General features: G+C 35.0%; 1 protein-coding gene across 2 annotated transcripts in view; it reads right to left on the bottom strand.

Annotated features, from left to right (window-relative positions):
- KLHL1 (kelch like family member 1) overlaps positions 1 to 27,847 on the bottom strand; it is a 133,322-nt gene that overhangs the window by 79,988 nt on the left and 25,487 nt on the right. For both annotated transcript variants that reach the window (XM_008631642.2, XM_017731622.1), the window contains exon 3: positions 25,515 to 25,711. In XM_008631642.2, coding sequence (XP_008629864.1) covers positions 25,515 to 25,711 — 197 coding nt within the window. The remainder of the gene's footprint in view (positions 1 to 25,514; positions 25,712 to 27,847) is intronic.

The raw sequence follows: 27,847 nt of genomic DNA, 5'->3' as shown, positions 1-27,847 counted from the left end.
TTATTTTAACATGTTAACATCAAATAATCTCATGCTGTCAACTAACTGTAATATGCAATAATTTCTTAGAATAATTTCTATTAGGAAGGGGAAGAAAGCAAAGAGAACTTTATAGCTGTGTCTTGCTGTTGATTGTCTAGGTGTTTTTTCATTAACCTATGTTCAAGTTCATAGAAATACAAAATCATTAAGGTTGGAAAAGATCTCTAAAATTATTGAATTCAGCCATTAACCCAGCACCACTGTGTTCACCACTAAACCATATCCCCAAGAGCCACACCCACACACCTTTTGAACACTTCCAGGGATGATGATTCCACCACTTACCGGGGTAGTTTATCTCAATGCTTGACTACTCTTTCAGTGTAGAATTCTTTCCTAATGCTTGATCTAAATCTCCCCTGGTGCAACTTGAGGCCACTTCCTCCTGTCCTGTCACTTGTTACTCTGGAAAGAGATTTATCCCTTCCTCACAGCAACCTCCTTTCAGGTAAATTGTAGAGTGTGATAAGGTACTCCTGAGCCTCCTTTTTTCCAGGAACCCCAGTTCTCTCAGACACTACTCTTAAGACTTGTGCTCCAGACCCTTTACCAGCTCCTTCTCTGGACATGCCTCAGCTCCTCAGTGGCCTTGTAGTGAGGGGCCCAAAACTGAACATGGTATTTAAAGTGTGGCCTCACCAGTGCTGAGTACGGGGGGACAATCACTGCCCTGGTCCTGCTGGCCATACTATTGCTGATACAGGCCAGGATGGCATCAGCCTTCTTGCCCACCTGGATCATGTTCAGATGGCTGTTGACCAGCAGGCCAAGGTTCTTTTCTGCTGAGCAGCTTCCCAGCCACTCTTCCCCAGGACAGTAGTGCTGAATGAGATTGTTGTGACCCAAGTGCAGGAACCAACACAAACAAACATACAATTTTTTTTCTGGAAATAAAGAGAAAGTATTATATGATATTTTCACCTGAAATTATGCTTCCTAGCATAGCAGAAGATAAATATGAACATTCTTTAAAATGAAGAATTTGAAATAACATGAGGATTTGTTCAAATTTTAGTAGTGGATCTTTTGATTCCCTTGTGCTTTAGAAGCTACCCATTACATTTAAAAATGATATTTTTAATTGGTATTTATTCAGGTAAGCTTATTGATAGATGATAAGGTCTTGCACAGAATTTAGGTATTTAGGTGATATGCAGTGTTTAAGTGCTCATGGGACATAAAAAGGGCTGTACGGGCTTACAGCAAGAGATACACTTGTTACCAGTGACCAGATGTAGTTTTGACAATGATTAGAAGGAGTTTAAATGGTGAATATTCTATCTTCTCTGTGTATCACAAATTTTGAAAATTTGTGAGTTTGAATTTATTTAGGTTTTGCCTTCATATAATCCCCTGCAGCCAACTACACAATTTAAGCACGTCTGCAAAAGGCAAATATTCTTTTTTTTTTTTTTTTTTTTTTTTTTTTTTTTTTTTAAACTTGTGGCGGTAAAATTTGATGAAATCTCCATTCTTGAATTGAGGGAAATAATATCCTATTCTCTCATTCCAGGTCATTTTTTTTTTTTTTTTTTTTTTTTTACTTTTAAACCTGTGGCTGAAATAGATTTGATGAAATCTCCATTCTTGAATTGAGGGAAATAATATCCTATTCTCTCATTCCAGGTCATTTGTGTCTTAAGTGTCTATTACAGCCCTTCAGTCAATTTTTTCTTCTTATTATTATGAAAGATACTGCATAGCAAATACAACCTTATTTAAAATAAGGAAATTTTCAGAAAACTTCGAATTTTACTGAAAACTTGGAAGTGTTGATAAATTCTGGAAGCTCTTGTCTCTTCTCAATTTTAATTAAACATAAAACCAGACAGCAGTAGACATTATTCTGCACTTCTACTTCATTGTACAGGGACATCCTGAACAAAAAAGAATCAAAGTATCTGTATTTTCACATATATACTTTCTCCAGCAGGTACTTGACAGAGATCTTTAGTAAGTGGTACTGAATTATCTAATGCATTTCCAAAATATATTCTGGATATCACTTCTTAAAAGGAAGAGGTTTTTACCAAGCCTATGATAAATAAGTCAGCTGCAATACATCTCAGCAGGTTCTGATACATATAACAGATTAAGAATGTTAAGACTTAAGAACATATGTTTAGAACATATATTATTCACATGCAATTTAGCTACCAAAATGTTAAAAAAAAAAAGAAAGTGGATTTTGATTCAGGAATTTATTCTACAGAATTCATGAATCTATGCTGATATGTATAAAACCTGTCATGAGAAAAACACAAGTGTTTAAAAACAGGCTTGCAAAATCTTTTCTGTGGATGCACATTGTGACAAAAACTTTCATGAGGAAGCCATAGCAATACATTTCTAAGATTCACTGCAAATAGGAAAACTATCAGGTGTACTTCTAAATAAATTCTTAAGATAGTATCTTTCTAAAATTGTTATCAAATCCTAATTAACATAAAGTTACTTTACTCCCCTAGGAATTTCACAGCTCTATCTCAGATTTTGTCTAAACCTATGCAAAGCCATCAGAATGAACTCTGTATAGGTTTTACAGCTGAATTAAACTGGTCTAAAGAAAAAGCTTGGATGTCTCTAAAATGCTGATCTCAGAAGAGTAGCAGAGAAGTTTAGCAATACTTTTAGTTCTTGCTCTGTGTGTCAGTACATGGCTTATGTCTTCAGAATCAAAACAATCAGGGTGTTCAGTCTTATGAAAAGCAGAAGACTGATGGAAAATTGATTTGGTTTGGACACAATCTTGTCAGATGTCCAATTCCAAGTAGAAGGAGATGTTTCATTATAGATAGTGATTTCCACAGTTTTGACAGTTTTCCCTCATGTGAAGAGATTGCATGTACAAGTCGTTATTTTCTAAATAGGTAGCATAATTTCTGTGAGAGACACTAATTATTAACTCCACAGTAAGCCCATTACAGAATGCAATAGAATTTACAGTTACGCTCCTAGGCTGATAGTTTAGGCTTTTTGAGCCATTGATATAGTTTTTATTTCTCTGACCACAAATTTGTCTGCAGAATGTGCTTAGTTTATCAAGTCACCGATGTAGAGGCTACTATTTAGTAATAATTTACAAGAATTAGCACATTTCTTTTAAATTATCTTCATTTCAATTACATGAGTAGCAAGTCCAAAATTATGGGTATTATCAATTACGTGGTGTTTTTCATAATTGGAACTTGGTCAGTAATGCCATAAATATATACATACATTTAAAAATGCATGAGCATATGTTCATGTACATGTATAAACATACACTTACATACCCGTACTGAAGACATTCCACCACAGGCTTTTGAATCTGATCTGAATCACAGCTCTAATCTCATGAAATTTCTACTGAAGATTGAAAAATGCAGAGTGCCACAAAAAATTACATCTGAGTGTTATGTGAATATTACACTTTCCCTTGATTGCACGGCAATGCTATGTAGGAAATTTAGACTTAATTGCATCAGGTTGACTGATGAAACAGGATGCTCACAGCCTTGAGTCTAGCTTGGAATATTTCCAAGTACAGAGATTCCACAGCCTGTCAGAGAAAACTGCTGCAATGAGTACTGCTCTCACTGTGAGGATGTGTTTTTCACTTGGAAACTGCAACTTGGGACTGGTGCCCAATGTCCTCTCATTGTGCAACTTCAAGAAAAGAATAAGTTTATCTTTTCCATAACCCCTGATAGGCAGCTGAAAATACCATCTCTCTTATCTTTCTTTTCTTCATGAATGCCCCCTCAGGTTCTCTTCATATATTGTGTCCTTCCTGTTTCAGCTTCATAGCTGGTTCAATTTGCTCATCAATTGAAATGCCACCAGCTGGAAAATGCATTCCATTATGGCATCATGAGTCCTGGGCAGAGGGGGGGTAATAATTTCTTTCAATCCCTGGCTAATGCAACTGAATATATGGTTGGTCTTTATACAGATGCAGCAGCAACCTTCATCAGAAGAGAATATTTTAATTATTTCAGTAGAGAGTCCACATGTTAAAAGCTGATAATGTTGACTTTAGCTGCATGTCATTCGTGTTGCTCTCCGTTTGGCAATATAAAGACCCATATAGTACCTTTTTTAAAATCAAATCTTAGAGAAAGTAGTTCATATAAGAATAGACCAAGATAAATCCAAAACATTCTGGTATGGTTTACCAACATGTGAAACAGGATCACTGATTAACCTTTAGAAGCATTCCAGAAAATACAAAGCACCCTAGACAAAAGCAAAAAAAGAACAAAGAACTTCCCCCACCCCTGCAAACAACAGCAAAGCCAACAATAAACAACATAAACCACATGAGATAAACACCTTTGACTCAGCTTGAATTTATTCATAGCAAACTATAACATTACTGCATGCCAACTAAGAGGCCTTCTGTATAAACTATATATGGGGAGATGAGGTATCAGCACCTTCTTGGCAGATAATGGAAGTCTAAGAAAATGAAAAGGATATAACTGTCTGAGAAACAGTTTTGAACTTTTAACTAGAAGTCTTAAAAACCTAGTGCAATGTAGGATACAGAAGAAGGGAATTAGACTATACTACCTTTAGGAAAGTCTTTAATGAAACACAAGTGAAACTATTAATTCTCATTAACCTTTGTATTTTGAGGAAAAACAATTTCCTTATCTGCCTAGCTGTGATAGCAGCGTCCTAAGGCTTTACTGTATTTTGTTTAACCCTACTGCAAACAGCAGTTACACTGACTGGATATAACCCTGCCGAAAGGGTTTGAAGGGAGGGATGTTTCTTTAGTTAATGTTAGCAGTGCTCAGCACTTCACCTTCTGAAAAGTTATATTACTGTTAAGCACAAAACATTGCTCTTACAAGAAAAAAATCAGACAGGTCTAGACCTATTTAAGTCTTTGCACTAGGCTATACCAAACCATCAGTGCCACTGGCAAAATTTGGTTTTGTGAAACTGCAGATTTAAACAAACACACATTGCCAATTTACATAATTTATTTTTAAAAGTTAATTAGCATAAACAGAAATCACAATTCAACTCCTTCATTGCAATAGGAAGTGATACATAAAAAACCCAGATGTAGCCCAGTTTCACAAATGGAAAAGATTCTCTGCAATTTTATTAATCATCAGTACACAAGAACAGCAGTACTTACGCCAAAGGATAGAATATGCCTGTGAAACTTTGTATGTAGAAAGATCAATTTAAATCATAAGAACTTTAAAATAACATGTCAGAATTGACAGGACCTCAAATTAATATAATGAAAATAGGTGAAAAATATTTTGATTTTTAATGTCTTTTCAGTAGGATCTCTTTTATAAATCACATCAGAGCTCAATTTCTTGAGCAGCCTTGTCTAGGCAACTCATTGCCAGTGAGGAAGACTTTAGAATTCTAACACAGACGTAAAAAAATAAAACATAAGAGACATTGATGGAAATGTGCTGATGAGAGAAGGTTCAGAAAGATGAGTTTCATACACATGAAATTAATTCATTATTAATTTATCAAAAGTATATAGGCCTAATTAACTAATTGCTGAACTAAAATAAAAATATAAATAAAAAGAAATTTTGTGACCTCCCAAGGAGTACTTATTGTAATTAATAATTTAATTAAGATGTAGTCACAGAATAAGGTGGTAGAACTTAAAGAGTCCTTTTTCACTATTGATTCTAATGATGATAAAATATTCCAGTGGACACAAAAGCTTAGGCTCTGTTCCAAGACTACAGATTGTTTCCACAGCATACGTAATTTAAACTTGCACAGAATACTCCACATATCTGATTAAATTAAAATTTCACTTAGTGTCAATTCATAAATGAGAATTAAACACTGGTCAAAGTGAAAATAAAATATTTTGGTAGTGCCATCACACTGAAGCAGCACCACCTGGAAGAGATCACAATCTAAAAGATAGAAAGAAAGTTATGAAACACTAGGAAATAAGTTCTTGCTTACATTTATCTATTAAATCTACATTAACATGAACTAATGAACTGTGTTTTGTCTCTAGCATTCAGTAGCTAAATAAACCTGTAAGTCTCCTTCTTGAAGCTTTCCCAACCTAGGCACCTCTGATCTCATCAGGCTAGAAACCTGTCAGATATAACTTGCATATTTATAAAGCATATAACATTTATTATATGCAAAAAAGAACATACAGGCTAAATAAACATTAGCCAATGCCTAGAATAAAACAAATCTTAAAAATGTGCAATTATTTTATGTTTCTTTTCTTATTATTAAGAAGAGTATGTTGCATAAAGATATATAATGGACATATAATGGAAATTAAATGGAAATGAAAAGGATATTTTTTGTTCTAAGCCTAATCAATGAAGAAAATGTATTATACATGACAGTGTTTATACCTCACTTTCCTTAGATCAATCCACGAGTTTTCCTATTTATGAAAAGAATGGATGAGTGAAATTACAACCTGCTCCCTAACAAAACAAATACATGTACTGAGTAAATATTAAATCACTATAGCAAATAAGAAATCACTGCTTACTCAACTAATGAAAACAGAGTAACTATCCTTGTTTATGTGGATCTAAATGCACCACTAGAATTTAATGTCTTTGTTTGAAAGGATGACCTTTTCCACTGAAATCTGAAAACACTGAAAAGAATTTAAATACTTTGACAAATTCTCTAGTATCTGCTCTCTGGAGCACAATTCAGGAGCCTGTCTTTGATGCTTAGGATTTCTACACATACGAAATAATCTGAACAGTGAAATTCAAACAGTTGTAGCGATGGAGCTACATCGGGCTAGTGACTGGCCACATATCACTGATCTAGATGCAGGAGTTGAATGAACCATGAGGAAGAGAATTACACTTTGAAAGGAACAATCAGTGCTCACTCATCTCCATAAATGAGAATGTGGAAGCCACCTTTTATGTAATCAATACAAATAATTGTTTCATATTTAATCTCTGAATAGCTATTGTTACCCTGAGATTGAAGATAGATGACATTTAAATATCCTTTGGAGAACCTTCTATTTCTCCACTGATGACAGAAGAAGCCTGGAAACCAAGCTTACACCAGACAACCAACATTAACATGATCAAGTCATGCAAGCTAAGTCTGGCTTTTTGTTTATATTCTGAATTTTAAATGGTGAATAATAAGTGTGTACTGGTATAAGTATGAATTCATGGATGAACTAATATTTGTTTTATTGGGATAAGGCTATTCATTACTGACAATTATGTTTGCAAGGAAAATGGAAAATAAGGTGTGGGCTGTATGCATTTTTTAATGCCACGCCATTTGTTTAAACATATTAGAAATAGCAGGACATTTTGCTGATCTAATGTTGTCTCATTTTCTACAGTGCTTTCTAGCTTGAGATACACTATTTTAAGGACATGAATAGAAGCAAAACACAAAAAAGAATCATCATTGTTTCTATTAATTTAATAATAAGCCAAATTTACCATCTGAATTCTGTAAAAGGACTGAAGTTCTGTTTAAATGATGCTGCATATTGTACACATTTTACATATCTCTGTATTTTCAGATGGAAAGATAAATTCCCAAGTATGCAAGAAAAAAGGAAGTTAGGTATTGCCATCCTAAGGACAAAAACCTGGCAGCAGTCTTTTATAAATACACCTTAGAAACATTTTAGCTGTAAACAAATCTTGCTATTCTTTCCTAAATGAAATAGAAACTGTTCTTTATTACCACTATGGTATAATGGCAGCAGTTAGAAGTGCTGCATCATGTAAACTACTAATCACCTGAATTTAAACTTGGATAGTTTCTAATGTGTAACATCTAAGTAGCTAATTTCTCCAGTATCAGAAATACTGACACTTCACTTATATAAATCAATTCTTCATTCCCGGGATAGCCAGCATCCCTATGTGAATTTACATGAATTTACATACTTCTGTTCAGAAGGTTTTTTTATTGCATATATTAAAGTATTCTTCAAACTAAGTAAGATATTTAGTCTATTCAAGTTTATTTAAGACTACATGAGTGGTTAGATTTTAGGAAAGGCTCCAGAATCACTGGAGCACTGAGGTAAATTCTTTGCATCTTTCCATTAGTAGGCACACCATAGCCAACTATACTCTTGTTGACTGAACTGCAACATTTCCTGTGCTGCAACAAATTCTATGTATCTCCTGCAAGAAGTCTCTTCTCTGTTATGACCAACGACAGGACCCAAGAAACAAGGCCTGAAGCTGTGTCAGGGGAGGTTAAGGTTGGATATCAGGAAAAGGTTCCTCAACCAGGGGGTGGCTGGGCGCTGGAACAGGCTTCCCAGGGAAGTGGTCACAGCAGCAGCCAGCCAGAGCTCAAGAAGCATTTGGACAATGCTCTCAGGCACATCAGGTCACTCTTGGGAATGGTGCTGTGTGAGGACAGGAGCTGGACTTGATGATTCTTGTGGGTCCCTTCCAATGTAACTCAGCATATTCTGTGATGCCATGAAAAGAAGTCCATTGCCTCTAAACTTAAGCTTCCTCCTGAGCTAAGGAATTACCTATCTTCTCTGATACTATGGATACCTTGTCTAGCAAAATTTCTCTAATGACATTCTAAACTACAAAATGTTCCCCCTGCTGAGCAACCTGTTAAAGAGAACTTGGCCTTTGTCCCACAAAATTCACCTTCACTCAATTTTCAGTATTCATGACTTAACAAAATTGCAGCCTGCTCCGCTGTTGCACCTTTTTAACAGGATATATCAAGCACTAACAGGGAAAAAAAATAGATTAGCATGATACAGATATTTGGAATTAAAGGCAGGAAAACTAGTTAGGTCATTAATCTGGGGTTTTTTTGTATATCAAATACATTCTGCATATACAATTCACCAATTACTCTCTGACTAAGAATAATTTCTGCTTTGTCTCAATTTTATTCAAACATATTCAATTTTGAGGTGAAAATACCTAGAGATAGAGAATTCAACACTTCTCTCTGCAGTTAACCCAGTTCATTCCAGTGTTTAAGCAATCTTGTTGATGGAAAAGTACTTTATTTCCAATCCATCTAGACTGAATTGGCTCTTGCTAAGATTTCTCAACTAGATTAAAGAGCTGTTTAGCGCACAGTAGTTTCTCCCTGTGGAGACACACTGTCATCAAGAACCTCGTCTTCTCTTCTTTTTAATAAACTGAAAGAGCCTGAGCACTCTAAGATATTTATTGCAAGACATTTTCACTTGTCCTATAATCCTGTGTGTCTCCCCTTTTCACACCCTCCAAATGTCAAGTGCTATTTAAAAATGGTGGCATGAGAATTATACAAAATATTCCAAAATCCACCATTGCATCCAGAGATTAGCACTTTTTCACAGCACCAGACTGACACAGAAGGGAGTTCTTTATCTATTCCACATACGTATGTATACGTATGATATTTGGAGATACAGATATATATATATATATATGTATGTACAAAGACACATAAATATACTTGTATCACTAGCATATATTTTTAACTCCAAGTTTTACCTTCATCTTAATTGTGGTAAATTTCCTTTCGAGAACTTCAGTTTTCCTTGAAGCACATCCTACTCTGGTCTACATGTTTGAAACTAGTGTAATTATTATAAGCAAATTCATGTTTCTGTTAAGTTTAATGACATTTATGCAATTATTTGTAGATACCCTCACCATCTCACTGTAATTAACACTGTTATTTTCTTGATCTCGCAGTGAAAATCTTCTATTTTTTTCATATATATGTTCAAAAGAAATAATTAAAATCTGCTCTTGGCACTTTCCACTGTAAGTCTGTATTTATTGATTTCTGCTTTTTCTGCACTGATTTTTTTATTACTTGTATTTTCTTAGCTCATTTTTATGCTGTTTTCATGGGTTTATGTTGTTTGATGCAATTATGTATTTGGTTTGTGCAAGCATTTCCTCTCTTTCTGGGAATGCAAAATCTAAGTAGTTTAACACCTAATTTTATTTTTACCTTTGATTTTAAAGATCTAAATCTCCTCAATATCTTATTTTTTAATAACTATTTGGTCAAGTGGACTAATTATTATAATAAACTTTTTAATTCTGCAATCAAGACTGTTAAGTGTTCCTCATTCTTTGTTTATCCTTCTTTTTATGCAAAGTCATCACATGAATCAATTTTATCTTTGAGAACCACTGTTTCAATGATGCTCTAAAACCACAGGGTCATGGATTTGCTTTGGCTTAGTAATTATTTGGTAAAGAAACCTGGAAACTACTACCTCCAGAAATGACTAGTCCTACTTTTATTGGCAGTATTTACTAACTACATTTTTTACATCTTCAAATCTTCCAAAATGAAAATCCCTCATAAAATCTCTCACTTTTACAGCCTGAAAGACAATGGCATCTCTTTACAAATCTAGGTCTATGGGTCTCCAACAGAGACTTCTCGCTACCTTAGTATTCTTCCATTTTTAATTTATCATAATCTCTTTCATAAGTGCTAATTCTTACTATTTGCCTGCCTCCCACTCCATTTACCACTGCTAGTCACTTTCTTTCTTTAATGAATAAGTCATATGTTCTTATAGTTGTGGAAGATATGCGCAATAATCAGCTTGTTGCTAGCTGTATAAAATCCAATTTCACACATTAAATAAAAACTTTTCCAGTTGGTTGCTCTGTCTTAACCCGAGCACATAAATAATTACAAGTTACTATGATATTTCTTGTCCATTACAGTTTCCTGTGCTTTAGCATTCTTCTCTTGGTCCTTCTTACATAAAGTATCATTTCAAATTCAGACCCTTCATTCTTCATCTTTTTTTTCCCTAGGGTATGTAACTAACTCACTTGTGGGCACATTAAAAAATAATGTTAGTGTTAAGCAACCAGCCCAGGCAATTCTCCATGGTTGGTATTTCTCATGAATGCCCTGCCAATCCTTATATCTTCGACAGACTTGAGACTGTTCAATTTATTAGAACTGGGTTTGTTTGGGTTTGGCTTTTTTTTTAATAAACTCTCCTTTTCATGGTAGAGGACACCCACATTACAGACAAATAAAAAGCCTCAGAGATTATCTGAGAATTAATATCAAGTTAAGAAATATATATAGCCACTATCAAGATAAATAATACATATATTTATAAAACACTAACTGAAATATTCTTAGTACTGAAAGTTGCAAAATTAGCCTCTACAGCCATATTCTTTAGATTTTATTTATATATTACATAATCCACCAGGGGGAGTTCTAAGAATGAAATAGAAATATTGACAGCAAACATGAACTCTCGGAAAAACATAATTTAAATATGCAACTGCCATGACTTACACTTTCTGTTGGGCATTAAAATTTTCAGTCAAGCCTATGACAAGAAATTGAGAGATTATTAACTATGGATTCATATTGAAGTTGAAAATTCCAGTGTTCCAAAACAATGACATAGGGGAGAATGGCATGCAGCTATTTGATATTAAGTCTAATCTTCAGTGGCATGAGCGTTTTTGAGTAATTATTAAAGTACATTATATTTAACCTTGATTCATCTGTCAGTCTTTTATTATGGGCATTTCAGTGGTACAGAATATCCTTATAAGTTCTGTTTTCAGCAACATCAGTGCTAAGTGATAGATTTCCCAACTTTTTCATCCCACAGAAAAGTCCCAAGAAATATCCACACAGTTCCCTACATCTTGCTCTCAGCAATGTTTCGCTTATGGAAGACACTCAGATTATACCAGTGTGCTCAACCCCGTAAAACACACTGGCTAAACAGGTTAACACCAGGTATGATGTTAATATGGCACCATTTTGAAAAAATAATTCCAGGGGTTGCAAGCAAAGAAACAATATAAGAAGAGTCATGAAGGAATATGCAATACCCTTAAAATAAGTTGAAAAAATCTTAATACGGTGATTCTAGAAGTATATGTGTTGGCCAGCTGGTATAAACAAGCATTAGTTTTAACGACTAATGAAATTATGACCATTTAAATTACATTATTTTTTGCTACTCGAAATACTTTTTAAAGTACTAGATGTGATAATGATCTCAAAATCAAGTAGGACTATTTCCTTCTAAGAAGCATCTGATTCATCTTTTTTTGAAGCATGTTTTAATTTCTGAAGTAATTCGGAAGCAGTCATCTTCAGACAGGCTTTTGGAAATGCAATTCTGAAAGATTAGAAGTTATTTAAAGGAATCACTCAAACGAAGAGGTTTTTTTCTTCTTCCCTTCCTTCCTTCTTTTCTTTCTTTTAATTTTTATAATCTTATTCTATAAAACAAGTGTTCTTTGCTGCTAGTGTGCAAGTACACTGGATGTCACAAAAGTGAGGTCACATACAAAGGGAATCATAAAGTAGTAAGATATGCCTGACCATGAAAAAAGAAAAAAAATATCCAGACATGGAAGTGAGGATCAGCTAAAATTGCTAATTGAAAAAAATCTTCTCTACCTAGGGGAATGCTGAATTGATAGCAGTTTCCCATTCCCTAGAAAATTTCAACACTTGCAACAATAACTACTGCTTTCATTCCATGCCAGCATTGGTTAAATTTTCAGAAAAACTGAAAAACTAAGAAACTATTTTATGAGGGTTTTAAGTGATGAGGTCAACCAGTCTCTCATTTCCATTTAGAAACTAACAAATTTCTTGGTTGTACTGATTTTGGCAGGGATAGAGCTATATTTCTTCAAAGTAGTTAGCATGGGACTATTTTTGCATATATGCTGAAAGCAACATTGATAACACAGGGATGTTTTTGCTATTGCAGAGCAGTGTTTACACAGTGTCAAGACCTTTATAGTTATAATTACATTACATTGAACCTGAAAACTGTAATTATATATAATATAGCTTATGTATTATATATGTACATAATTACATATTCATATAATAGATATATGCACTTATGAATGAACAGCATACCTGAACAGTGAAGCTAACATACATTGTCATTTCCAGTTATCCTTTTTGATTTCTTCATATCTACTGCCTTTCCAGCTAATTTCTAAGGTTTCCATTAAGTATTCTCTGTGTAGCACAGAATTACTACTGACAACCATTAAGGTGTGTGTCTACTTTAAGTGACCAAGAGGTGAAACCCATCATGTATGGAAAGACAGTAAAGCATGGAAATCAAAGAGGAGGGAAGGAGAAAGGAAGGAAGGAAGGAAGAAAACCAAGCAACAAGCAGGAAAGACACAAAGACAACAAGCAGGAAGAGAAAGAGGGAGGGAGAGGAAAGGGATATAGGGAAGGTGGAAGTAGGGGGCAGAGAGAGCAGAAGGAGAAGAGGTGAAACCCATCATGTATGGAAAGACAGTAAAGCATGGAAATCAAAGAGGAGGGAAGGAGAAAGGAAGGAAGGAAGGAAGAAAACCAAGCAACAAGCAGGAAAGACACAAAGACAACAAGCAGGAAGAGAAAGAGGGAGGGAGAGGAAAGGGATATAGGGAAGGTGGAAGTAGGGGGGAGAGACAGCAGAAGGAACAGAGGGAGGAAGGAGAGGGGAAGGACATGGGGAAAGTGAAAGGAATTAATGACGCTGTGAAAGACAGGGAGAGGGAAAAAATGAAATTATGTAATTCTTTACATACAGCTATATTTCCAGGTTTAGCCTCCTGCATTTTATATGTTGATCATATAAAAATCACACCTTATTGTTGCTGTATAGTTTTGTTGTTTCTTCTTCAGAAGAGGTTGTAAGAAAAAAGCTGATACAATGATGAGCTTTTCTGCAAAGATTTAATTGTACTTTTATTGTTTTTAGATAAAAGTATATGGTTTAGAATATTTATATATATATATATAGTTCTCTTTTGTAGCTATCATGTATTACAATGTCTTTAAAACCTTTAAAACCTAAGTCTAAATGAGTTACAAAAATGTAACAGTTTTAAAATTATATGTTTCCATAAAGAAAAAAAAAGTATTTCTGGTAAGGATGTTTTCTAGCCAATATGAGATAATCTGTTATTTCTTAGTGCCAAGAAAAAAATCCACAATGAACAGTTGTCAAGGAGGATGGGGCAGGGAGAAAGAGTACCAGACAGTGTGATGCTGCAAAGTTCAGTCTAATAACTGAACCAAAGCAGTGGGTAAGCTGTGTCAGGAAAAACTTCACACTCCCACACGTACAACCCACACACAGTTCCAGATCCTGAAGCTGGCTTTAAATGTGAGTTGGCACAGTGGAGCCTGGGGGAATGCAATAACTTCTGCAGCTCAATGTTGGATGCCTGCACAACAATATGCCCCTTCCCCTGCTCTTGTGGTCCCAATCCCTGTTACTGAGGAGGTATCACACAGGCCACAAACAAAATCAGTCCATGATGATATGATGTAACTTTCTGGCAGCTTCAGGTTTTGCTCTTCTCTTGCTTGCTGAGGCACAGCCTGTACCAAGGCTTATCACACTCTGTCTTTGTTAGTATTGTATTGTCAGCTATGGCTCATTATATCCAGTCACCCAAGTCTTTATTGAGGCAAGGTTGTGATGCTTCCATGACAGAAAAAACTTTCTGAAAGTTTGCAATACAACAAGAGGTTTTCTGAATATGAATAAAATGAAATATTTTATGAACCAGCAGATACAAAGTCTCAGTACAGAGTAACATGCCAATGAAATGGAAAGCCCAAAGTCTTGTCTATTAATAATGATTTTTTTTTTTTAATGTCGATGGTGTAAGTGAGAACATACACTCTTTTGTCCCCCTGGCTCCAGTTAGGAAGAAATACTTGCAGGTAATGTTTTTTCTCAGTATCTCTGTATTATGATTCTCTAACGTCTGTCATTATTGTATTGAAGGGTTCCTTTACATTGACAGAACACTGTAAAGCCTCAGTTTCTCATACTGGTTCAGGAAAGACCAGGGCTAACCTCTACTCTCAAATGTTATCTTTTATTTCCCAGAACTGGAAGTAACCAAAAACGTATCATTCCTTGAGATTTCATTGTCTTTTTTTTTAATATGACTGCAAATTCTTTCTTAGTCAACAGAGAAATGAGAAGTCCACCCTGCATTATACTGAACACATTATTGCCAGAATCAGACTGAATATTTTCAAGCCATTTTAACAATATGAGCCACTGATGATTTCAGAAAGCAGGGCAAGTAGGGACAAGAGTAGGGACAAGAATCTTAGTGATGGAGTTTCTACAGAGTAAGATTTCTATTGGTTATATATTCTTACGTTTACTTCAGCCATAGTCCTAAGTAAGATTCTCTTTTCTATCATGTCTTGTTCCTGTATCTTTCCGTCTTCTGTTTTTCCTACCAGAGTTCCCCATACCAGTATCAGTTCAATCATCCTGTCCAATGTTAGCCCTTTTTCATCTCCCATGAGCTTCATATTTCAGTTAGGCTATATTCTTTGTTATCTGAGAAGCCCACAGAAAGCAATAGTGAGTCTTCTTTCTACCCTAAAGGATCTTTTCTCAATCTTAAAGTGTTGGGAATAGCAGACAGAAAATGCACTTAAAGCTTATGTCACACTTTCTTGGTACCCCTGAACTGGGGTACATACTTCAATACATACTATATTCTCAAAGAATTTAGTGAATTAATTTTCTACACACACAATCTAAGTACTTATGTGGGGTTTTGTATTTAACCATCCTTGAATACTTTCATGAAAACAAAGAAAGAACGCTTATCCCCAGTACTGGGACCCATCCTTTAATCTTACAAAAGACATGGAAAATGCCAGGTATTTGATTTTACACTGGTATGCAGACTCAAAGGTTTGAATTTACAGCTACAAAATTCAGCTGTCTTGTTTCTCATCTTCAATGTCTTCCATGAATGCCAAGAAAATCCTCAAAGATTCACTGTCTTTGGAGTGCTTTTTTAGTTTGACATTTGCAGTTCTGTAGTACTGACACAGATTCACACTGATTTAGGCGCTCACCAATGCTTGCTAGGTTAAGTCTGCTTGTCCTGAGCTACCTCTAAGAACAGTAATTTATTTCTGCCTACAGTTCAGTGAGATGAAGCAGGATTTATGAATTGATACATCCTTCACTTGAGAGATTGAGATGTAGATCTGCTGACCCCACAGACACCACATGAAGAAGAACAGACATACCAGAGTACCCTTAGTATGCAATTATATGTCTAAAGCATAAAAGCTATTAGGTCAACGGGATATTAACATTGCTGCTGAATATTCAGTTTTCTGGAACTAGAATAAACTTGAAAAACAAATTAAAGCTATAGGAAGAGTTGAGACTTGTGTATAATGTAAAAAGATTATTCAGCTGAGGGTGCTGCTTTTCAGAGCAGCCCTCTCAAGAATAATACAAAATTCTGCCCTAGTAACCTTTTAATGTAGCATCTAAGCAACCAAATTGAAGTTCCTGATGATTAAGAAGCCATCAAATTGTGATTAAAGCACTACAGACTATTTCCTTAACTATTTTCCTGTAGATTTCACAGCATTTTACTACCAGCAGTTGTCTTTTCTATTTTCTATTAATTGTCTTGCTGTCCATATGCTAGTTCTTGAAATGCTCTTACCTTCCTCTTCTCCAACTGTGTCTTGATGGAGTGGTACTGTAACATGCTATGTCACAGCTGTACTAAGGAGAACTTAAAATGAAAGCAGCACACTGTGCTAAGTGCTGATTATTACTTTCAAACAAGAATATTAAAAATACTGGATGTGTGAAAGGTGGCCTATAAAGTAAAAATTCTTCTCAAAAAAGAAAAAAAGGAATTGGGAGGAGGAGTCATAATAATAGTAATAATAGTTTATATTAAAAAAAAAAAAAGCTACTGAAATATTTTAAGAAAGTCATCCTTATCAAGAGAAATAAAAGATTAAACTATGTGGTTCATTTGAAAGTTGCAAGGATTTTGTGACTCTTGCTTATGTTTGCACTGTTGAGATCATTCACTTTTGTGTATCACTAGTATGGCTTTAAAGGGGAAAAACAGAGAAAATTCTAAACCTCAAAAGATATACTTCCCAGTCAGGCATAATTGATATTGGATTGTAAGTTGCAAAAATGTTTTTAATTCTAATTTCTGTATCCTGGGTAATATTATTTATTTCAAGTATTCTTGTTTCTTTGGAGTATCTTCAACTTCATTTTACTTGACCAAGGGATGCTAGAGAGAGGAAGGATCTTATTAAAAAACAACTCCTAAACAGTTAAGAGTATCAAAATAACAGCTTTAAAAATCAGAATTTAACTAGTCAAGTGAAGGGATCTGTTTTCTTTAAAATTAGCATCCTATGTAGATCTAGGAAGCATTTTGAATAGAGATGTAATTCAACTTTTTACTCCAAGCTAGTACTCCAAGCATAAGAAACAGAAAATTACAGAATGTTTTAAAATTTTAGTGTGTTACTGTTAATTTGTTGCTAACATGCTACCAGTAGCTTATTGCTAATAAAAGTCAATTAAATGCTAGCTCCAGGAAACCCATCTGTCGCACATTGCTTGAAAAGTAAAATTAAAAAAACCCAAAAAATCGGAACTTTTGCTTCATGTCATCCCTGGATACACAGCTCATATCTAAGAACACCAAAAACATACAAGAAATACATTTAATAGCCTTACAGAATAATTTTGGTTCAAAGTGACCTCATCTAGTCACAGTCCCTACTCAGTGCATGTCTTAACTAGGTCAAGTTACTTAGCAACATTTTCAGTCATGTCTTGAATACCTCCAAGAACAGATCCCAAAAATTCCAGTGGTCATTGCTTTCCTAGTATTTAACTACTCCCATTGTTCTAAAAAAATATATAATCCTAATATCCAATTGGAGTTTTGTATATTTTACTTTGTGTCTGTTGCCTATCTGCACCCCCAACAACAGTCTGGCACCTTCTTGTCTGTATGGCTCAGTCACGTAGATGCAGAGAGCATCAAGGTCCCCCTCAGTACAGCAGGTTCATCGGGCCCAGCTTCCTCAGACTTCCCTCATGCACTGTGTGTTCCAGCATCCAATCAGCATGGTGACCTCCCCTGGACTAACTCCGTTATATCCATGTCTCTCTTGTACTGAGGAATACAAAAGGAGACTCAGCACTTTGTATTTGGTCTCATGGGTGCCAAATAGGGAAGGATCACCTTCTTCAACTTTCTCACTCTCACCGATACCCCCCAGGATGTTCATGGCCTTCTTGCAGCAAGGGTACATTGCTGGTTTACATTCAACCTGGTGTCCTTTTCTGCAGAGCTGCTTTCTAGACAGTTGCTCCCCAGCCTGTAGCAGTGCATGGGGTTGTGTCCCTAGATTGCAGGACTTTGCATTTCCCTTTGCTGAACTTCATGATGTTTCTCACTTTTGGGAACCAAGCCTTTTTAATACCTTTATTTGTGATCTGGATGAGAGAATCAAGGGCATCTTGATGTTTGCAGGCAACAAAATGTTGGGCAGGAGAGTCATCTGCTGAAGGGTAGGAATGCTCTGCAGAGGGATCTGGAAAGGCTGGATTGATGGGCCAAGGCCAGTGGTATGAGGTTCAACATGGCAAAGTGCAGGTCCTGCACTTGGGTCACAACAACCCCATGCAACACTGGGGTTGAGTGGCCAAAAACAGCAAAGCTAGTGCAGGGTCTGGAACATAAATCCTATTGGGGTGACCGGGGTTACTGGGGTGGCTTAGCCTGGTGAAAAGAAGGTTCAGGGGAGACCTTACTGCTCTCTGCAACTACTTGAATTGAGCTTGTGTTGAGGTGGGGTTTGGCATCTTCTCCCAGGCAACTAGAGATAGGACATGGGGAGAGAAACTGCCCCAAGTTGCACCAAGTGAGGTTCAGGTTGGATATCATGAAAAATTTCTTCACTGATAGAGTGCTGAAGCATTGGAACAGGCTCTCCAGTGAGTTGGTGAAGTCACTATCCCTGGAGGTATTAAAAAAACAAGTAGAAGTGGCACTTTGTGACATGGTTTAGTGGGTGTGGTGCTATTTATTCAAAGTGAGACTTGATCTTGGAGGTCATTTCCAACCTTAATGATTCTGTGATTCTGTGCTTTCAGCCCATTGTTCCAGCATGCCCTCTAAACAGCAGCCTTGTTCTCAAACATATCAATCATCTCCTCCTGCCAGTTTGATGACATCTGCAAACTTGCTGACAGACAACTCCATCTTATCATCTAATAACTAATAAAGTTACTAGAGAGTGTTGGACCCTGAAATAATCCCTGAGGAACATCACTCTTTACTGGTCACCAGCTGTACTTTTTACTATAGATCACAAGTCTCTGGGCCTGTCTGTCCAGTCAGTTTTCCATCCATCTCATTGTCTATTTATCCATATGTCACCAATGTAAGGAGGTAAGGTGGTAAGGAGGTCAAAGTGGTGGAAACAAAGTACAATTTGAAGTTAAAAAACCTGTTATCTGATCAGTATCTATTGAGCAGCATGTGGTCAGCTATATTAAATAGTAGAAAGACAATTTATGACCCTGTAGATATATATGATGTTAAACAGCATATGAAAAATGTCCTGACTGCAGCCAGGACAGGGTTAATTGTTGCAGTAGCCAGAAGGAAGGATAGCTAGGACCTGGAGATTATTCTATACCACCTCATATCATTTTCCAGGGACTTGGGAAAAGCTCCCTTCCAGGTCAGGTAGTGCAGCAGATGAAGCAGTTGAGTATTGTTGGGGGGTTTCCCCATGCTGAACGTGAATAATTTGCCTCCTTCTTGTACACTTTGTCATTTGTATAATATTGTTGCTGTTACTTTTCCTGTTCTTCTCTGCTGTTTCCAGCAAATTGTTCTTATCTCAACATCTTTACCATTTCTGCCTCCAATTCGCCTCTCCAGTCCTGCTGCAGGGGGGAGGGGGAGAGAAAAGGGGGAGTGAGTGAGCAGTGCACAGTTTGGAGTGATTTAGTGGGAACACTAAATTGGGAAATACTGTTCCTTACCATGACACTAAAGAACTGTTAAATTACAATACTAGAGTTTTCTTGCCTTACTTGTTATTTGACTTTAGTTAAAGCTATATTAGCACTGAAATAAACCCCTAACATCTAAATGTAAAACTACAACTCATTAATGACTGTTATCATCACCTGCCAATATCTCAGTAATATTTTTCTTAATTTGAATATGGAGTAATGTTACAATATTTCAATATGCTTCAGGATTAACTGTTGTAAATGGAAGGAAAAGGTTTTACATATCACTCCTTGCCCACTCCACCCCAACAGGTTTTAACCGTGAAATTTTGAAACCTAGATAATAAACATAACTAATAAAATAATCACGGAAACTCTTCACCATAAAAGATCATTAAAAAATTTGCGTAAGGCATACACTTCAACTAAATGAAATGGTTTCTCCGTCTGCAGTACAATCAGAATTCTCAGTAAATTAAAGAGTCCATATAGAGTCAGTACATGTCACTGAGATTACCTACGTGCTCATTAATTAAGTTTGAATAATGTTTTGTTGTGCTGGGACTAATGGCCCTTGCAGTGCAAAGCACAGAACTGCATCTCTGAGAAGCTAAACACCTCTCACCACTTCATTCAAAGGCACTTGCAAACATTCTGCATCTCCCAGGCTTGGAACTGTAACATACCTTAGGGGCCTTTACATTGCTGAAGTTATGACTGGGTTACAGACACATCAATCACTTTATTCATTTATGTTCTTCTGGTCAAGGAATTTTTACTCATGGCCATTCTTCTACTCAGTGCATCAAAGTAATTTGAAGATTTTCCAAGTTTATGTTTAGCAATTCATTTTGAAATACGGTGAAATAAAAATGTGGAACAAGCTCTTATCATTTCAACTCTCAAACAGCAGTTATAAGATGCGAAATGATAGCTGAGGTTTAAGTGAAGTTTCCTGAAAAGTGAATCACTGACAGGTTAAACAATTATATCTATGAGGTATTTCAGTTTTCTGTTTGAAGCAATCAGGTTTCAGTCAAATGGCATGATAATGAGATGAAGAAACTGGTACTATATCTTTGAAGGGAACACTCTCAATTTCTAAGCATTATCTATACACTGCAACACAAGCAGAACCATGGGCTTTGCTGAGAGAAAGCAAATCACATTTGTATTCAAAACCATACCAAGTATGAGTATTTTTTTTATATTTTCCCATGCTCTAAAACCAAACTGCAATTATCTTTTTAGGGAAAAATATGGCTTATTTTGCCTTCTTCAGTATTTACCAGTGTAGCCAAGTACTCATTGAAAGAAGGGCTAATGGTACATTAAAGTCACAGAGTCCATTCATCTAGTATTGTCTATTACAAACTTTAACCAATAAACATACAATGGTTCAAAATAGAACATATTTTAAAACATCTTCTACTCAAAAAATAATTGCATCCCAACAAGGTGGCCATCACAATTTCAAATTACACTACACTCTGTTTTCTAAAGAGACAGATAAGTCCCAACAGTACGACTTTAATTTCTGGCAAGTATGACAAGCTGATAAATTGCAGACTTTAGAGGTTAGCTTCCTTACATATGAAGCCTCTTATAACTAGAAGAATAAAGAACTGTCACTAAAAATGCTTGCTAGAAGAAATCATTTGCTTCAGCTTATTGATATATTCCATTTTGCTGCTTTTATTTTTCTTAAAAAGACATCACACATGCATTTCACTCTACTATCTAACTTAACTCTGACAATAAATTAGGAATTTAAACTTATCAGACATATGGCTCTGCAGATTGAAAGCTTTCAGAAATTGACAAGCTAGTAACAACCCAGATTGCAATTAAGAAGTACAGAAGTCTTAAATCAAGAGACATGGATATTTGTGCTGCCATTTAAATTAGAAGATTCATTAAAAATAATTTAAAAAATTAAAATCACACCATAAAACACTGGCAAGGCATTTTCATACTTCAGAAATAAAACAAACTACATTAAATCTGATGTGTCTAAAAAAGAAACCAATGACAATTTACATTTTTGCTCTTATTAACTCCTTCCTAGTAAAGCTTTCATTTAAAATGTTGCCATCCAAGTTCCACTTCTAAAAAGTACAGGGAATGCAAACATAGAAGTCGCCAGCGTTCAGTGTTCACTAAATTTTTATGAAATTTACTTTACTTCCATCAACCTCACAATTTGCTATATGGCAGATGTATCTTCTAAGATTTTTCAAATGTTATCTGATTTTCCTTCACTGCTTTTCTTATCTTCATTTCCTCACTTTCTCCCCTCTTCTATGACCACATTTGCTTTTCCTCACTTGGATTTTGCATTTCAAAATAATAATTTGATATTTGACACTGAAGACTAATTATCCCCAGGGATATTATACCTCTGCTCATGGAAAGGGATATATAACTTTATAGTTAATGAATTTTATTTACATTATTTAATTAACAAATTTTTTATTTACATCACAGGACATACCTGTGAGCACCATGCAAATAAAAAATTGTATCCTTTGTTTCCACAGATTTCATGGTTAGGGAAATAGAAGTTATTCAATGTGACAGAAAACATGTTTGAAATTATTTGTCTCCTGTCAACAGGATTCTAAAATTAATTGGTCTGCTCTTTAGAAGCTCTTTCTTCTTCAACATAAAGAAATTTCCAAGCTCAAATGTCTTGCCCTCATAACATGTTATGTGAAAGCACAAAACAAGTTATATATATATATAACAACAATGTAGTTTGGAACTTACATCAAGTCTGAGACTAGGCAAGCAGATTTCTTTGAAAAATGAAGATTAAAACATTTATGGAGATTCAATGAAGCAAACTATTTCATGGAAATATATTGATTTTCATTAAAATGCTATTGTGAAGACAATTGCGAATTACTTTCTACTTGAAAGTAATTGTCGGATAAAAGCTGTATAACATTTGCCAGGTAAAATGCAGGCAGAGACCTATTATTTTATTACTTGGGTTTTTTTTCAAATGAATCAATGAATATTTAATTTCAACTATGTAATTAGCTAAGAAATTATTCAAAGATGAGATTTAACTTGAGTCATATCTCAAAATTATTACACAATCTATTGCATAAACCATTTCTGTCACACTGAATAACTTCTATTTCCCTAACCTTTGGAAACAAAGGATACAAATTTTTATTTGCATGGTGCTCACAGGTATGTCCTGTGATGTAAATAAAAAATTCATTAATGCATAAATCTATTTTTGCAAGATTATTTGAAAAATTTTGTCTTGCATTCCTACACCAGTACAGAACTATTGCTTCTCTGAGTTTTTTTATCTCAAGCAAACATCTGCACAAGATTCCGAAGTTAAGGGAGTACTACTACTTTCTATTCACAACAAGCTTTTGCAGTAACACTGTGGAAGAAGATTCACAGAGCCAGAATTTGAGATACATCACTTTGAACTTTTAAAAAAAGCACCCTGAAAAACTTTAAAGAAAGGGCCTTGAAGTTCTCTTGAAAGCAAGATAACTTTTTTTAAAGAAACAGTGATTTTCCCCATCCTTTCTTTAGCCAGAGCTTCCCCTCAAATCCTCTGCGTAAGACTGGAGGAGTTTGTTAAACAAACTCGCTCTTGCCCTACTTTATGTTTGCCCTCATCACAGTCCATACTACTTTCCTGGAGTCTGAAGGAAGAAAGAATGCTTTCTGTCACCTCGGAGACTATGCATCTGCTCTTTGCCTGTGCTCATCGCTTTCCTCCCCTTTCTTCACATTCCCAGGTCTCTGGTGTTCCTGTATCACACTCCTCAGGGTATCTTCCTTGAACTGTGTAAGTTTTTCCTAGTCATGTATCCATGTAGAAGAACTAATCATGTTTCTCTTATGTAGATTCTCTTTGATTGAGAGTGCTGTGCTGAAGATAGGCAATAAGGTGCTCCTTCCCCACTCACAACTGGTCTTCCACACATGTTAAAACAAAACAGTCAACTAGATGTGACCTGACTCACACCTGAATTAAGTAACACAATGCCTGTGAAAATCTCATGCACTATGAAGCTTATCTTTTAGGGTTATGTTTTCACTGGGTCAGAAAAAAATATTGTCATTTCATTGTGATTATTTGTTTTTCTAGCTAAGAGAAAGTATGACTTGTGCATGCTTGCAAATCCATGGCAAATAAATCAGAGCTTGCTTGTTAATTACAAGCAAGTTAATTACAAGCAAAAACTAAGTCTTGTGACTTCCTTTTTGATCTGACATCTTCTGTTGGTGATTTTCCCATTACACATAATTGAGATTTTAAATCTCAGCATTAAAAGAATAATAGATTATATATCAAATATCTTAATCTTTGTGAACTTTGCGATACATTAGGTATGTATCAGTCACAAGTCTTCAAATGTACTATGAGTAATTTCATTCACCCAAAAATATTTCAGTAAGTTCTTCTAAAGAATCGTAAGCAATTTTAATTTTTTTTTTAAATCAATGCTTTTCTCTATTTTCTTCATGTTCATACAACAAAATAAAACAAAAATATGAATGTAATATATAAATCTAAGAAATATATTGATAAAAGGTTGGGTTTTTTCAAAACACATCTGTTCAGTCCTAATGCAATTTCATTTGAAAGAAGATCACATGAATTCTGCTGTGACAGCTTATTTCTCTCCACTGACAGAGGAAGGTTATTAACTGACTAGCTTGGACCTGTAACACTATAATTTAAATGCCTAAATACAGAGAAACAACAGAGCTTGCTCCAGAAGTGTAAAATGGGTATAACTACCAGAACTGTAGTGGTAAAACACCACAGTTAAACATGTGAATTACAATGTGCTATTAGTTACAGAAAAGAATAAATAAAACAAGGACATAAATGCTGAAAAAGAGAATCAGATTCAATGAAAAGTGCTCTATTACTTCAATAATAATTTCAGTAGAGACCTAGAGGGATCATTATTTCTCATAAATGATATATAATCTACTCTTTATGTAAGTTTAATTTCATGAGCCAGGTGTTTTAAATTTTGTCAAACTATGAAGAATCAAATGGCTACCAGTATGATTGAATTTCTGAATAAGTAGTGTATTGCTGCTTCATTGATTCTGGTTAAAATTCTATATTGATTCCATACCTGTTCTGTCAGATGTAACTAGAAAAATATTAAATATTACCAGATAAAATTCCTTATTTCTAGAACTTCCTGGCTTAATCTACTTCACAGATGCTTAAAAGGAGGGATAATTCTTGACAAAGAAACCCAAACCCACAGCCCAACAAAACTTCCCCTCATAGTGTTCACATGCAGAACAATGACACAGCTTAACTAAAGGAAAGTGATTTAAAAGTATAATAATGATTTACATATACTTTATTATTATCACCTGTATATGACCATGTATCTAAATAAGTCTTATACAGTGCTGGCCCAGGAGACTGCATCCATCATAGAAGGCCAATTCCCGTAACTTCACTGAAGTTCATAGGAATCATCACTGCTATGGTTTCAAAAGGACCACTTATGAAAAAAAGTTCCATAGAAATACAGAATAGAATACAGAATAATTTCAAGAAAAAAACTAACAAGGTATTTTTACTTGTAGAGGATATATAGGATTCACAAGATTATAATTTAATATTCCAAAACTGCCTTACCATGGTGTAGTTGTGAGCCACCTTCATGAGCTCTGTGCATCCTTGTGCATCAGCAAATGCTCGTATTCCCAAACAGTTGGATGGGTGCAAAAGCTTCATTAGAAAATGGCAGCAAACCTCTACTACTTGTGGGAGCTGGAGGAGGCAGGCAGCTGCTAGGAGGTTTTCAATGGTGTCTTCTTTTAATTCCAGGCAGCCTAAAAAAAAGGATTGATAACAAATGCAAACTTATTTACTTGGTCTTTAAAAAACATACAGTATTGAAAGATGTTTGTTTAAATAATCATAGCTCTAGATAAATAACTCTACAGAAAAAGGGAAGAAAAGAAGGATTAATCTCCCTGACTGAGCACCTATGTGACCTGAAAATTATAGTATTAGAAATATTTCTCTTTAAACTACTATTAATTCAACTATATAACAGGCATAAAAAGAGACACTGTACAGTGTGAAATGGAAGAGAAGACTTGGAATATCTGGATATCAACTCGGCTGTGGATGGTTTTTTTGTCGGGTTTCTTTTTTTTTTTCATTGAAATTTGCGATAAAACTTGTGTTATCTTCAGTGGCACAGAGCAAACCTCACAGCCATTTACTTCCCTGAAAAGAATGAACTAACTGCCTAGTATAGTATGAATAAACCCATAAATATATCTTCAAAACAAGGCTTAACAGTCTTCAAACATTGTGTTGCTTATTTGCAATGTGACTTTGGGATTAATGTTATCTGAATAGCATACGGCAGGCTTCTCATAGCACACAGTTCCTCTAAAATAATTTATATTAAGGAAAAGAACCATTAATTAATACTTATATGGCACTTAATTCTATAATTTCACAAGTCATTATCTCCACCTTGAAGGATGACACACTTTTTAATAAATAAAAGATAAAATAGAAAAAAATAAACTTTAAAAATAATTTATTTTAGGCTGGAATATGTAATTCTTGTTATAGTGCTCCCCCCAACCAACATTTTTAGCCTTACTTTCACATTAGTATCTTATAAATCTCTTACATTAATAACTTCAAAAACTACAAACCAAAGATTACAAGGATGTTTTGGAGAGCAGGAAAAAAAAGAATAGGAAAATAAGATGTATAAATTTAATACAAATGGTCAAAAAATACCTCTGATTTTATTTTACTGTGCTTGGAAAAATCATTTCTGACTATAAAAGGATTAAATGTATATTGATCTTTCTCTTAAAAGCATTATAGTTCAACACTTAGATAAACTCACTCTTTTCCACATACAAACATTTATTTGCTGTCACATAAAAAAAAAAAAATCTACAAATCTTAGTAATTCTATTGCATGGCACCAAGGAGTTCTAAAATCCTCCACTTCACAACAGTATGCCCTTGAAAAGATGCTTTATATTGCAATACCAAATTCAAAATAACATTAACACTGCACATCTGATATTTTCTCCTTTCACTGTATCTGGAGCTTTTAATATAAGATGGAAACTGTGAAGTTATACTTTACTAGATTTAGTTACCTTCTGCAAAGGTCAGAGCATGAGATCAAGCACATAGGCTAATTTCAGTGGGTTTCCTCTGCTTATTTTTATTCTTCTATTAATGTCACATGCGTTTCTCTTTATGTTATCTGACATTTTCTCACTATTTCTGTACACCACATCTCTATGCAATGTGGTCAGAAGGCATACTCAGCAGCAGATTCTTGGCTGACCCATATATTTATCAATGACACTCCCTCATTTGCTGCATCCCTGCAGGTAATGGCTGGCTCAACACACAATCTATTCTCTGGAACACAGTTCCACTGTGTGAAGTGGAAGCTTTCAAAAGATACTTGTTTTCAGCTTAAAACTGACCATCCTGGTACCAAAAGTAAAAAAAAAAAATTAAAACTGTGCAAAACACCTTTGAAAATTAGATGAACTGAGAAATGGAAACAAAAATAAGTTTAAAAAAGAAGAAAAATCTCCTTTTCTTACATGCTATTTCTCAACAATGAGCTCGAAAAAGTCTCTGGCCCTACAAAACTGATCCAAACAGCATTTGCAAAGTGATGTAAGTATAGAAAGAATCACCATCTTTTATGAGGAAAGGTAACAGTCTCATCATTTGGCTTTTTATCACTAAAGGTAGCTACCCTTAGGAGAAGAACCCAAAGGAATCAGTTGAAACCATATCAATCTATTTGTTTTCAAATTGAAGATATTTTCTGTTTACTTTAAGGTACACTAGTCCTGGTATGGTATTAGTTGGGAAACAGTGGGATTAAACTAAGTTTAAATCAATAAAAAATATTACCTGTTTTATGAATTAGACATTTCTTTATGTAACTAACATGACATTTT

This window comes from Corvus brachyrhynchos, unplaced genomic scaffold (assembly GCF_000691975.1).
Source record: "Corvus brachyrhynchos isolate BGI_N302 unplaced genomic scaffold, ASM69197v1 scaffold71, whole genome shotgun sequence".
NCBI lineage: Eukaryota > Metazoa > Chordata > Aves > Passeriformes > Corvidae > Corvus > Corvus brachyrhynchos.
Note: the sequence above shows the minus strand (reverse complement) of the source record. Positions and strands in the feature narration are given on the sequence as shown.